Source organism: Haliotis cracherodii, unplaced genomic scaffold (assembly GCF_022045235.1).
Source record: "Haliotis cracherodii isolate W230 unplaced genomic scaffold, xgHalCrac1.p SCAF_5, whole genome shotgun sequence".
Lineage (NCBI taxonomy): Eukaryota > Metazoa > Mollusca > Gastropoda > Lepetellida > Haliotidae > Haliotis > Haliotis cracherodii.
Window position 1 is genome coordinate 21,415,897 of NW_027266308.1, and position 13,020 is coordinate 21,428,916.

The following is a 13,020-nucleotide window of genomic DNA, read 5'->3' on the forward strand; positions in this document are numbered from 1 at the left end:
TTGTTCTCAAGCTGTATCCTTCCAGCATTGCAAAACTATATAAATTCGTCGTTCGTTTACAATGGGAAATCTGGTAATGCTTGGTCAGTCAAGCGTTGAATTACGGGAGAGGTCCTCGTGTCAACTCAAAACACGTGTGGCAAAACAGATTCGATGCAAACGAATCGCCTGCGTTTGAGGAAATGCAGTAGTATAGGGATATATACCACTTATGCCCCTCAGTCAACATATCTCAATCATGCAGTGTGAACGTGCAAGTTATTCCCAGACACCAATGAACCGTGTATGAACATATTTGAAGGATCTGTACGTTATCTTTTCTTATAGTCTATGGTCGATGTTATTAGATACCATGTGGATATTATTAGTGAGAACATGCTAACCAGTACACCGTACTACAAACAAGACCAGGTGACCAGTCAGGCTCTGTCACCTGACTGGGTGCAGTCGTACCAAGATGGAGTTCATTCATTCAGACTCAATGATCTTCAGTGATATAATTTGAATATTGTTCATTGTGGCATTAAAATATATTTCCTGTCTACCTCCATGCTTTACCCTAAACTTTAAAATTGAATAGACTGCAGTACATAATTAACTCAGTTGTCGGATAAAACCCACCAGTTGCGGAAACAGTTACCCATATGTATAATAATAGCGAGTAAACATTTTTGGACAAAAACACACACTTTGTGAAGCAGTATTAAATGTATGATGATTGTTTTCTGATTGTATAGCATTTCCTTGTACGTTATTCCATTGTCCGGGCTTGTAATCTCAGTACAAACTAAGTTTCCCAAAACGACAATTGCATGGAGTCTTGTTTACTCCTCTTGCAGCGTCTGGCCCAGATCAGCTTACGTAGATTGCCCTTGACGTTGTCGTACACGTGTCCGGATAATGTCCCAGACGTGCTCTGTGGGTGAAAGGTCAGGACTCATGGTTCATCCGTGCATGCTGGTGATGTTGTGCTGCAAGAAGTAGTCAGTTTCGATACGTGTACGGTGGGCACAACCGTTATCGTCTTGAGACACAAAGCGTGGACCAGCATGCCATTACAGACACAACCCCTATATATGTCATGTTGTCTTAAGCTGACGTTCGCATGACGTACTTGAGTACGCCTGCAGACACGTCCACGCCTATGCAGAAAGCCCAGTGCGACTCATCTGAAAACAATACAACAGACCATCGGTGATTCCCCCAGTTTCTACGCTGTAACACCATTGACGTCTGGCTAGAATGTGTCGATGTATGAACGGTTGTTAAACGCGTGGTTGCCGAGCATGAAGATTAGCTAACTAGAACTTGAACTCTGGTGGCCTGAGGCAAGTGAATAGCTGTTTCCTCTCGTTATCTTACAGCTTATTTTGTTGCTTATATTGTTGACCAGGGCGCTCTGTACGGGAAACGATCATGAACAGTTCGTAACCTCAGAAATCTGTTCCAATGTTTGCAAATCACAGACTGGGACACTTTAGACATTCTGGCTTCCTTCTGTCGCTTTGAAGCATGCCAGTAGCCCTCAGGCGTTCATCACTTGTTGACGACGGATTCCCAATCTGATGACAAGTACTAATGAGGGCGATTTGATGAAACCTTACCCACAAGCACGGAGTGGCAGTCCCTGGCAGTCAAATTATATATCCTGATCCCCTACTTCCTTTTGAGAATATATACAGCTGAAATATAATCGATAAAATTACTATATATTTACAATATCTTATCCTTCTCTTGAATGATCGTTACTGGTTAATGATATGACTTAATATGAATTATTCATGTTCCATGAAGGAATATGTGTCTACAAAACGTTTTTTTTCTTTTTGTCTCATGTGAGAAAGGGGAGAATTTGTGTTCACCTGTTTATGGTTGAATTTTAAGATTGAAATTAACTACATTCAACATCATTGTTCATTTTCATCTTGCGTGTTCATCTTCGTGTACCTGATATACACCCCAGACCCTTATTCATAAAGAAACGCACTGTCATCCTGTTTTTTGTTTGCAATTCTTAACATAATATTCTTCCATAACGCGATTACAATGCGCATGGTATAAATTAGTATCCTATATGTAGCATATTGTTCATGGTTTGGTCATGCGGCAGGTCTGAAAATTTAAGCTAACATAAGCTGTTGATGACAGTTTTTATTTGACCTGTTGGCGTTATATCGAGGAAGGGTGGATACCACCAGCTCCGTGACACAGACCTACGTGGAGGTTTGCCAGGATGAATCTCTCTGCCCTGATTACACTGACAATAACACAGTTACGGTCCCACTGTCCCTTTATGCTCAAAGAACGACACGTGGTACAGGCTGTGAACAATATGTGTGGCAGTACATACGAAGGTTGATTGATAAGTTCAGCACCTTTCTTATATCTACGAAAATATAGAAATGTTTTGTTGTGAAACTACGTGATGTCACAATGTACATAAACAAACACGTGCGTCAACTGAGCGCAGTTTCCCTGTGATATTAAGTAAAATAACAGGTGTCTGTGACTTTTGCAAACATGGACAAGCTTGAGGAACGTGTAGTGATCAAGTACTCGTAGAAAAAGGGTTTAACACAATAGCCATCCGTGAAGATCTGATGTTCTCGATATCGCGATACCACTGGCGTATTACATGGTGTAAATAAAAGCGAGAAATCCGTTGCCACAATCTTAAAGAAATCTCTGCTAAAAGAAGACTCCATGCCAGTTTTACAATTCCGACAACATTATCAAGTGTTTTTGGATTAATATCAAACAGTAAAGAAATCAGATTTCAGCCTGAAACACAACCACGGAAACATTTTGTACCAGTGAATGGGGTATCATTTTTGTCGTTTAAGCGTCCTCCAATACGTCACTAATGCGTCCTGCTTTTTAAAAGCTTCACTATGGCGTGAAATGTTGTAACCCTGATCAAACAATTTTCGAGCAAGAGTCGTATGACGCTTCTTGAATTCTTCGCGGAGAGAGTATAACTTTGCTCGATTCATTTGCAAAGTTGAAGCCATCCGTCCTGATCTTGTCCTACGGTCTTGATTTTTGTTACTGAATCTTTATTGTCAGGTTATTAATGTGAAACAAACGAGGCGGTTTCACTGTGTCAGATGGGTAAATCAGATGAATTAAATTTGCACTGTATCAGATACTGGATATACCTGAAGCTTAGGTTATAACGTTTTGCATAAAAAGATAACAACCCACTTACAGATGAGGACACGTGGTTTGTACTCGTATGCAAGCTTAACATATTCATAACTACAATTTGTAGAATATATATATGACCATACAAGTACATATTCATGGCTATTTGTAAGATATGTACGATTTCCTAATGTTGTGGAAATTCCATGATTCTAATGCTCTGTAAATGTAACCACTGAGATTGTCTTTATTGATATACAGTCAAACGCCGTTGTGCCGAGGTTAGGTAGTTTCATATCGAAACTGATGAATAGAGAAAGAAAACGCAGGGACCATGCTTAACTTCGAGACAACCGTAAGTTAGACACATCAAAGTTCGACACAACGGTGTTTGACTTTAAGTTATAGTTTCTTGGTTCGTTTTCCTTCACTTTTACATCCTGACAATGTTCATTGTAATCACTCATATTTAAACCGTAAAAAAAAGACAATGATAGAGAGGCCCTGTAACACGCATTCTAGTGATAATGTCCACACGCTAACCGGTTCATATCTAGGGGGGTCGCTCTGACAAGCAGATACTTCATAAGGTGCTCATAGGCTCTGCTTACACAGGCCAATGACCCCATTGTGCACATACTATCTACTTGTCCCGGCCTGGATGTTTACAATGTCGCGAACCTTACGACCCACGTACTCACAGACATGTATAACGTGCAGTATAACGTGCTTCTGTTAAAGAGTGGGATACCAATTGTATGGCCTCTTGTACAGTTCCATTGACATCTAGCTTTCGTGACTGCTATCGTTACGAACGCTCATATCATACCAATGTGTCAGTATGGACGCTGCCTATACTCTCCACCACTATCTGCAAATACAAAAGCGCCGTCAGTAAAGCCTCGGTCGTCTGTAATTTGCAGTCAACATTTTAAACAGATATCATGTAATACAATGTACTAACGTGGTCATGTCTGCACTCGAGGATGCAGTGTCCTTGGATTACATGAATTGATACAAATAATTAGCTATAGTTACCTAGGTTTGCATGAAACATAAGATGATATCATTTCACCTGACGTTGCTTCCCAGCGTGTTTGTGTCGTATGTAGCATCTGCTTGTAAGACATTAATAACGAAAAAATGGACGATAAAGAGAGGGGTGGATTACTATTTAGCTGACGTACAAACTATGATTGAGGCATTTGTAGTTGAATATTTATCTCAATACTACCATTTAGTAAACTTCTAAAATTGCTTTTAATCAACACGTATTACTGTGTATACTCAGCCAATAGGTTTTCATCAATTGATTCGCGTGAATACATAACATACAACATGTTTTCACACAGTACATGAAGTACATGCAAATAATAGTTTTGAAGCGCCCAATGAAGTTACAACGCCGTGCAAACAGTGCGCCTCGGGGTTATGACGTAGAAGCTGACGTCAACGTCTGAGACTGAGAAGCCAAGAATTCCAGCTCCCTGGTGTACCTGCGATTTCAAATACGCTCTCTACGTACTTTTTCTAGCTGCATCGGCACCCCTATTGTTATATCCCGATTACAATAACGATAAACTAGCTACACACATGTATACATACAATCACGTATACATGAATACATGCACATTCATGCACGTGAGGTGGAATGGGGTTTGAGGTGGCGTCCATGATTATTTCACAAAAATACCTACCTACCTACCTACCTACCTACCTACCTACCTACCTACCTACCTACCTACCGTCGTTTTTTGCAATATTTTCAAACGTCTGAATAAACCTTGCTTTCATATCATGCGAACAAAAAGCTTTGTGTCCTACTCTTCACGCAAAACCCAATGCATTATTTTACATGTACACTGTGTTTGCTCTGTAATGTGTATTGTGCATTCAAGAGTATGAGAGAATTTCGTTTTGACACTACCTACAAAAGGACTTGTGTCAATATGTACATACCCTCATTTCATAGATTAAAGAGTCCAATATAAGCCACGGTCAAGCCGGTCTACATGCTACCCTATATAGATCTACACAGCATACGAGGAGCATATAGTCTTCTTCATGGCCATTTAACATCGTCATTTAACATGTTGGATTCCATAACCAGCAAAATGTTAGCTGTCATTGGTCTTGCGCTTTTCTCAGCGAGTGTCTTTGTGTTTGTTAAAGGCAATGATTGCATCGTAGACGATATAGAGGTCCAAGCGAACTTTGATACAGATAGGGTGAGTTTTCTTGACCTGTTATGGTTCTATTTCAATTTTGAATTGTCCATGTACTAATTACAATTCCTAATATGCATCCCGTTGTATATGAACAGCATATATTCATCCCATGCATACATGTGTAATAGTGACGATGGCGTTATTTCTGTTTGCTCATAAATGTATAGCTTTTGAAGCAATTGCATTTGGACAATGGCAATTATGCCATAGCCAGATGCTTGCATATGGTCAAAATAAGTAAAAATAACAGTTATTAATGTTGAGGTGAGGTGAAATGGGGTTTAACGTATCGTCTAAGATTATAGCACTTACATAGCGACGTGTGTGTGTGTGTGTGTGTGTGTGTGTGTGGCTGCTTGTACTAGTCCGGATTAATGCCAGCTTTATAGTGCTAGCCTACTGAGATACCACACCGCAGTTTAACATACATACCCCACATAGACATAGTTTACTGAGTCCGAGCCGACCAGTACTTTTTTTAGCTCCTTAATGCCGAGCGTCAGACATTTTACAATAAGCATCATCTTTTAACTTATTTTGGTATGACGCTGACGAGGATCGAACCCCGGACCTTCCGAGCGGACGCTCTATCCACAAGACCACGGAGGTGGTTTTTGTTGAAGAATTATGTCTCTGGTAATGCTACTTCACACATACCTCGTTTCCTTCGCAGTATATGGGGAAATGGTACGAGTATAAATGGTATGCCCAATCGTTCATACCGGAAGACGAAAGGTATGCAGACTACTACCACTATTACATTCCTACCGATGACAAAAATATCACCAACTACATCAGTGGGCGGTGAGTATCAGATTTGAGTGAGATTCTAAGATGTATACGGTTTCTTTGTTTACGTGAGGGATGTGATTTTATGGCAACTTGGAAACATTCTTCATGACATGTCTGATCGGAATACCGAAGACCAAGTCAATAACAGTTTATAAAGTACCAATCAGTAGACTCGCGTATTTCCGTATCATCGCTTACGAGTCAGCTTTTCTTGACATTAGGCCAATTGTATTTATTTTAATTTTTTTAAAGTTTTCAAACAAATTATTTAAAAAAAATACAAAAGTATTCTTTTGGTGCTGACAGAGCGCTAGTACAGCGCATTGTTTTGTTCAAATATCACTAACTTAAGACATTTTCAATTGAAAATCAAACAAATGATAAAATCAACTGACAGGTATAGGTTTTTTGCCTCCTCAGTTCACCATAAAAATAGTTAACTATTTTAAAAGATTTCTCTCTCCTTCTCCTAATTGGGGTCTGACGTTTGAGAACATTTTGCTAACGAATGTGCCATGCTTAGTTGTGTCAATTCCTATAGCAGATGATTCTGGCATAAAACTGGCACCTTACTGTTCTTGTTCCCACCTTGTCTTATTGCTGAGTGTATACTATCTTTCCCCTGCACAGTGATCCCTCGGAGCCTGACGGGGAGTGTTTCTTTTACCACCGGGAACTCATCCCGACTACAGTGCCTGGGAGGTTTATCTGGCAAGACACCCCATCAGGTCAGTGACAGGAACACACAATGCCTTTTATAAAATTGTCAAGTTTAACAAATCTTATATTAAGGATTACACTTACTTTGTAAAGTACACATTCTTGTACTTATATTTGACATTCGAAGCCACACCCACAGAGTGAGGCACCTAATCGCCAGCACACAGAGTCAGTGAATCAACTCACTCACCCACCGTGGCTTAAGTCAGTGATAGGGGCGGTCGGGTAGCCTAGTGGTTAAAGCGTTCGCTCGTCACGCCGAAGACCAGGGTTCGATTCCCGACATGGGTACAATGTGTGAAGCCCATTTCTGGTGTCCCCCGTCGTGATATTGATGGAATATTGCTAAAAGCGGTGTAAAACCATACTCACTCACTCATAAAGTCAGTGATAACCTCCTGTAAACACGAACATATCAATATTAGGTTATTAATTTGACGCTAAATGTTAGTATTGGGCCCATTACCAAAAGTATATTCAAAAAGCGTATTAAACCGAACCTCGGTTATTTTTCTGTGTTTAGTAATAATGTCACTATGTTTTACCACACTGCAAATTTGAATACATGTTTATATTTTCCTTTTTATTTAAAAGATGCAATGTCCTACTGGGTGTTAGAAACAGACTACACCCAGTACGCCTTTGTGTACGCCTGCACAAATGTATCCTCCACCCGCACATGTACTCAACCCCGGGCATGGATCTGGAGTCGCACCAAGATCATTCCTCAGATTGTAATGGATCGCGCCCCTTCGTTCTTCAACAGGACCTGCCTTAATGAGACCTCCTTCCTGGATACTAAACAGGACAAGGGTAAGATTGGGATACAGTTTATCACGTTTAGGTATTGATTTCTTGGGTTCGTGAGTTTACATCAGCTATTACTGAGGTGGTCATGCTTTTCTTAGTTCTTTTACCGTTTACAGAACGCGTGTTATATTGTTCACATGTTTGTAATACTATTTTGTATAAACGTATATATCTTTTCTTACATGTTTTTTATAAATGAATGTGTATTTACATTCATTTCGTCTGATGGGCGGCCGGGTAGCCGGATGGTTAAAGCGTTCTCTCCTCACGCCGAACATGTACATAGGTACATGGTGTCCCCGCCGTGATATTGCTGAAATATGGCTAAAGCGGCGTAAAACTCACTCACTCATATCATCTGAAAAACAACTGCATAGTTTGTTAAAGGTAGCATGTGTACATTGTGTAACGTGTAGTGTTTCATTAAAGCGTAAGCAATGTAGGCCCACATGAAGTCACAATCAATTGGTTGTAGACGTGAAGTCATAAATGTTTATTTGTATATCCTCTAGAATGTGATATACCAGCGCAGTACAAGACAACAGAGGGTCAAAACTGCAATGTTTCAACATTTCAAATACAACAAGACTTCGACATAGCCAAGGTACATCGCATAGAAATTTGGGATAACATCTTCTACAAAATCGGCCAGTGTCATGACAGAAAACAAGGAAAGTAAATACACGACGAATAACATCGTACACTCAGTGGATACTTATTACCTGCCTATGTATTTGTTGGGAACGTTAAGTAGTTGCGATTTATACGAGGGGTTGCGGAAACATTCTTAGGCTAACTGCAAAGGACGTAGACTACACCCTTAACAGTTCGCACAGAGTACGTATCATACTCGCCATGCTTACAGGCTGCATTTGAACAAAGTGGGTTCTGAGGAATGTACTGCGCCTGACAAGAGTTTCAGCGTGATTTGAAGCTTTGAAGCAGACTGAGCTAATTATGTTACCAATTTGTAAACATGGATGTGTCGTGACTTCACCACTATCAGCCAGAGACTGAACAATAGAATCTAAAATATACCGTATATAACGTCTCCTCCTCTCAAGAAGAAGGCTAAATTTGTTCTCTCGGCTGAGAAGGTAATATGATTCCGTTAGAATCCTACTTTTAGACTACCTCCCGACAGGTGTGACCAGTAATGGCCAAATTAATGCTAAACTGCTTCGGCAACTGCGTGAGAATACCAATGCTAAACCTCGTGGGAAACTCACTATATGTGTGTGTTGTTCCACCAGGACAATGCACTTGTACACAAGTCTGTTGTCGCCATGGCCACAGTGTATGACTGTGGCTTTATAACATTGAACACCATCTTCCGTATTCACCTGTTTTGGCACCATCAGACGGGAAGAAAGATTTGTCTGGGAAGAATTATGCAAATAATTAGCAACCAAGTCCATTCACTCAGTTCCACATAGTCAGGCCACATTTTCAGCTACCCCTGAACATCAGTAGGCTGGTGGTAGTGTTTGATGACAATATTTATGACATCACATTCACATTATCCAATTTATTTTATCAATAAAGAGATGCGTTTCTACGAAAACGCAGGACGACCAGGGTTGAAATGGTTCATATCTTTATTTCCCCATGCAATATATTTCAAAATGCTGTTCTTTCGTGATTGTACTGACAATACATCTGACACTGTTGACTGTTGACAGTACTCTGGGAGCTGGTATGAAATGAGATGGTTGGCTCAGTCCTACATTCCACCGTCTGAACTGTTCCAAGACTATCAACACGAGTACGTTGTGGGAAGTGACGGGCAAGTGTCCGCCTTCATCAGAGGAAGGTATGAGTCGTGTACTACTGGAGATGTTGCCCTGAACCTTACTGCAATGTTACTTCTAACCTGAATACCAGAATAAATACACTACGTAGCTTTAGGAAATATTCTCTTGTATACACCAAGACGAGATTCAATAGATATAGCTCTCTTTGTAAGGAACAAGCAAGGCTGTTTCTACAGGGAGGCCATAATGGAACAGTCAGAAACCGCGGGGAAGTTTACCCTCAAAGTGAAAGGCAACAGTGATGGTATGTATTTAGTATTATATTAGAACAAATACCAACATACTGTATGGGGAGCCTCATCTATTTCATTAAACAGACCAAATGAAATCTAAACAGAGGCCTCTCTTAAGCTAGATATTATAACAATATCAACACTATGGTCTTTTCGTTTTAGGAATCTTGTTATGTCAAGACGCTAGGTGGCAGAATGTGTACTATTATCGAGGAATGTCGATTATGTCTAAGCGAAACCTATCCAACCGTACCTTAATCCTACACCTTGTTCTTATCGAAGGATATTGTGTGACCAATTGTGCTGATGTTGTTATTTCAGATCAATATCCATACTGGGTCGTTGACACAGATTACAGCAGCTATGCTGTCATGTACGGATGCTTGAAGATGAAGAACAGCGAGTGTGTATCTGCCAGATCCACTGTGTGGAGCCGCCGCCAAACCTTGTCTCCCCGGCTGCAGTCCCGAGCCAATACCATCCTACAGATGCTGTGTATAAACCCTGCAGCATTCCTTCTGACGTCACAGAAAAATGGTAACATAAGCAACTTTCAATCACTGAGTACAGGTTCCACTTGCAGCGCGCGTAATAATATCCGTCAGTAAGACCCCGGCTCAGTCAAAGAACAAGAAAAGTATAATCAATTTAATAACACTTTCTCGCGAACTATATTGTACAATTATATTAAAGTCACTACCTTTGTTGATTATCTTTTATGGATTTCAGGTTCGCATTAATTTTATTTTGTAAAATATATATTGTGAAAACGATACATTTATTTGTGTTATTCATTGCTGAGTGAAATGAAATGAGTGAGAATAATGCTTAAAATGCAATTAGTTATATCTTATTCCTGTACATACTGTCTTAAAACACGTGCACTTTTTCAGCCTGTCCCCCGTACTTCGGACAGTCAACCTGTGAACCAGGTAGGTACGCCCATGTTATAGGATATTAATCAATAGATAAATTGCAAGTCATCTGATTGGTTAATCAAGCAATGTATTTGACGTTATGGCCTGTTTATATGAATTGATTTCAATAAAACATCGTTTATGGGGGATTTACGCAAAGTCTGCAAAAACATTGAAGTAATTTCTTAATGACAAAGTGACCTGTTGTCTTTGATCTGTCAGTTCTTCATCATTTTCGTCATGTACGTCAACATGTGCATTACGCGCATTTACCTGTCATGGGGTTCAGACAATTTTTCCCCATCCATAACAGAAGAAGAATATTACCCGACCATGAGGCATTTGAGTCACAAGGTTGATTAAGAAATCACATAACAGAAGATGATAAGTTAAAATGTATCACCAACGATAGACACTAACGCCCGCCCGCCTGTGGCGGCAGGGTGTGACAACTGAGAACCCGGCCGGACAAACGCCTCGATGAGAGTGCTGCGACGCAGATACGGGGGCTGATCCAAATGTTCTAACTCTGACTAACTTTCCACTATGGGCCATAACACAGTAAACTAATCAATGTAGTACACTGTTTGTGTACTGCATTGCAAGTATATTTGGTCTGTTGAGGCCGTTTGTATATTAATGACAGCCACTTCAACGCGATAAGGGTCCAAATGGACACAGAAATAGCAAAGAACGTTTACCGAGCAGTCATCAAGTTTTTTATCTTAGAGAAACGTACACCCCAAGAAACTCATGACCGCATGTCACAAGTGTAGAGGGGATACGTTTTTCCCCAGCTATTCCACTGTTAAAAGTTGGGCAGCTATGTTTAAGGTCGGGAGAACAGGCCTTGATATGACCCTAGGTCTGGACGACCTTCAACTAACATCAATGAAGTTTCAATCAAGGATATAGAAAACGTATACTGTCAGATAGACGTATTACCATTGCTGAACTTGAGGAATGCACATGTCTAAGGAATGGACCCACTGAAACTATTATTCATGAAAATTTACAGATGAATAAGATATCTGCTCGTTGAGTACCAAAGTTTCTAAATAATTATCTTAAGGAAAAGTTGTGGTAACGGGTGATGAAATATATGCCTACCACCATGATGACGGTGTCAAAACGTCAATCCAATGAATGGCACCATGCCACTTCTCAGGCACCAAAGTCTTCAAGAACAGTGAAGCAAGTAATGACCATTGTATTCTGGGATGCAAAGGGTTTGATCCTCGTTGAATACCGAAAAAGTCAAAAGATGATTACCGGTCCCTACTATGCTGATAAGCTTCATTGCCTGAGAGAGTCCATCAAAGAAAAGCTGCGAGGAATGCTGACTGTTGGAGTTCTACTTTTGCATGACAATGCCTCACTCCTCTCGACCTACAAAGGCTGCTGTGCGACAGCGTGGGTTCCTCCCTCTCCATACTCACCAGACCTGATTCCTAAACTGAAAGAACAGCTTCGTGGAAGCTTCGCTATGACGATAACGATGACCTCAAAGCTGCAGTGAATAGGCTTTTTCAGGGTGGCTACAGAAATCTTCTTTCTTCCTGGCTGGAGTTGAAAAGCTTCACTATCGATATGAGAAGTGAATTGAAAAGCAGAGAAAATTATGTTGAAAAGTAAAACTAAAAACACTTTCGCATTTGTTGGATTTGTTTGTTAGGCTTAGAAAAACAAACCTGATCTGGTCCTTTTTGATAACCAATTTTCTGTCCCTTTAGACACAAATGTCATTGACAAGAATCCGGAAAGGTTTTTGTACCTCCCTTGCGAAATGTCACAGTTGCATCCCTAGTACCCAGTTTTCCGACTCCCCATTGTTCATGGTGCCTTAGGTTTGGTACCTCCAATCTGTTGACTGACACTGGGAGAGAACCCGGGTTTGCTTCCAGAAATACGGCCCTTTTGACAATCTGGGTAATGCAGAAGGCTGCAGTGTTGGGGAGTCTTCAAATTCTCCGAAAAGTTCTGGGTGGGTTTGACTTTGCAGTGCCTCCTGTGAGAAGTCCCATTCGCTGTCTGGGCTGCGTGTAGAGGGGGCAAGGGAATATTGTTGAGCGCGGCTTTAAACAACAAACAACTCTCCATTTTAAAAGAAGCCGTATAATCATTCAGTTTTCTATTTGCCTTGATAGTATTTGCACACTTTATTAAATAAATACACGCAGTTGATACGTATCATGTATAAAGTCGTTATACCATGTAGTGGTAATGTTTTGTTTTGTTTGCATTATAATAAATTTTCAATATTATATTTTTAATTGCAGCCAACGGGTCCGTGAACGTTGTCAACACTCCACTGATGACTACCGTTATTGCCATGATGATGCCCCTTCTAGTCTTCCAATAG

General features: G+C 40.4%; 1 protein-coding gene across 1 annotated transcript; it reads left to right on the forward strand.

The window, feature by feature from the left end:
* The first annotated feature begins 5,234 nt into the window (after window positions 1–5,234).
* LOC139444071 (uncharacterized) lies at window positions 5,235–13,020 on the forward strand. The gene is made up of 10 exons (XM_071224980.1): window positions 5,235–5,372; window positions 6,046–6,176; window positions 6,795–6,892; window positions 7,479–7,697; window positions 8,207–8,298; window positions 9,377–9,507; window positions 9,661–9,752; window positions 10,063–10,278; window positions 10,635–10,673; window positions 12,938–13,020. Exons 1-10 carry the CDS (start codon window positions 5,235–5,237, stop codon window positions 13,018–13,020), a joined length of 1,239 nt encoding a protein of 412 aa, XP_071081081.1.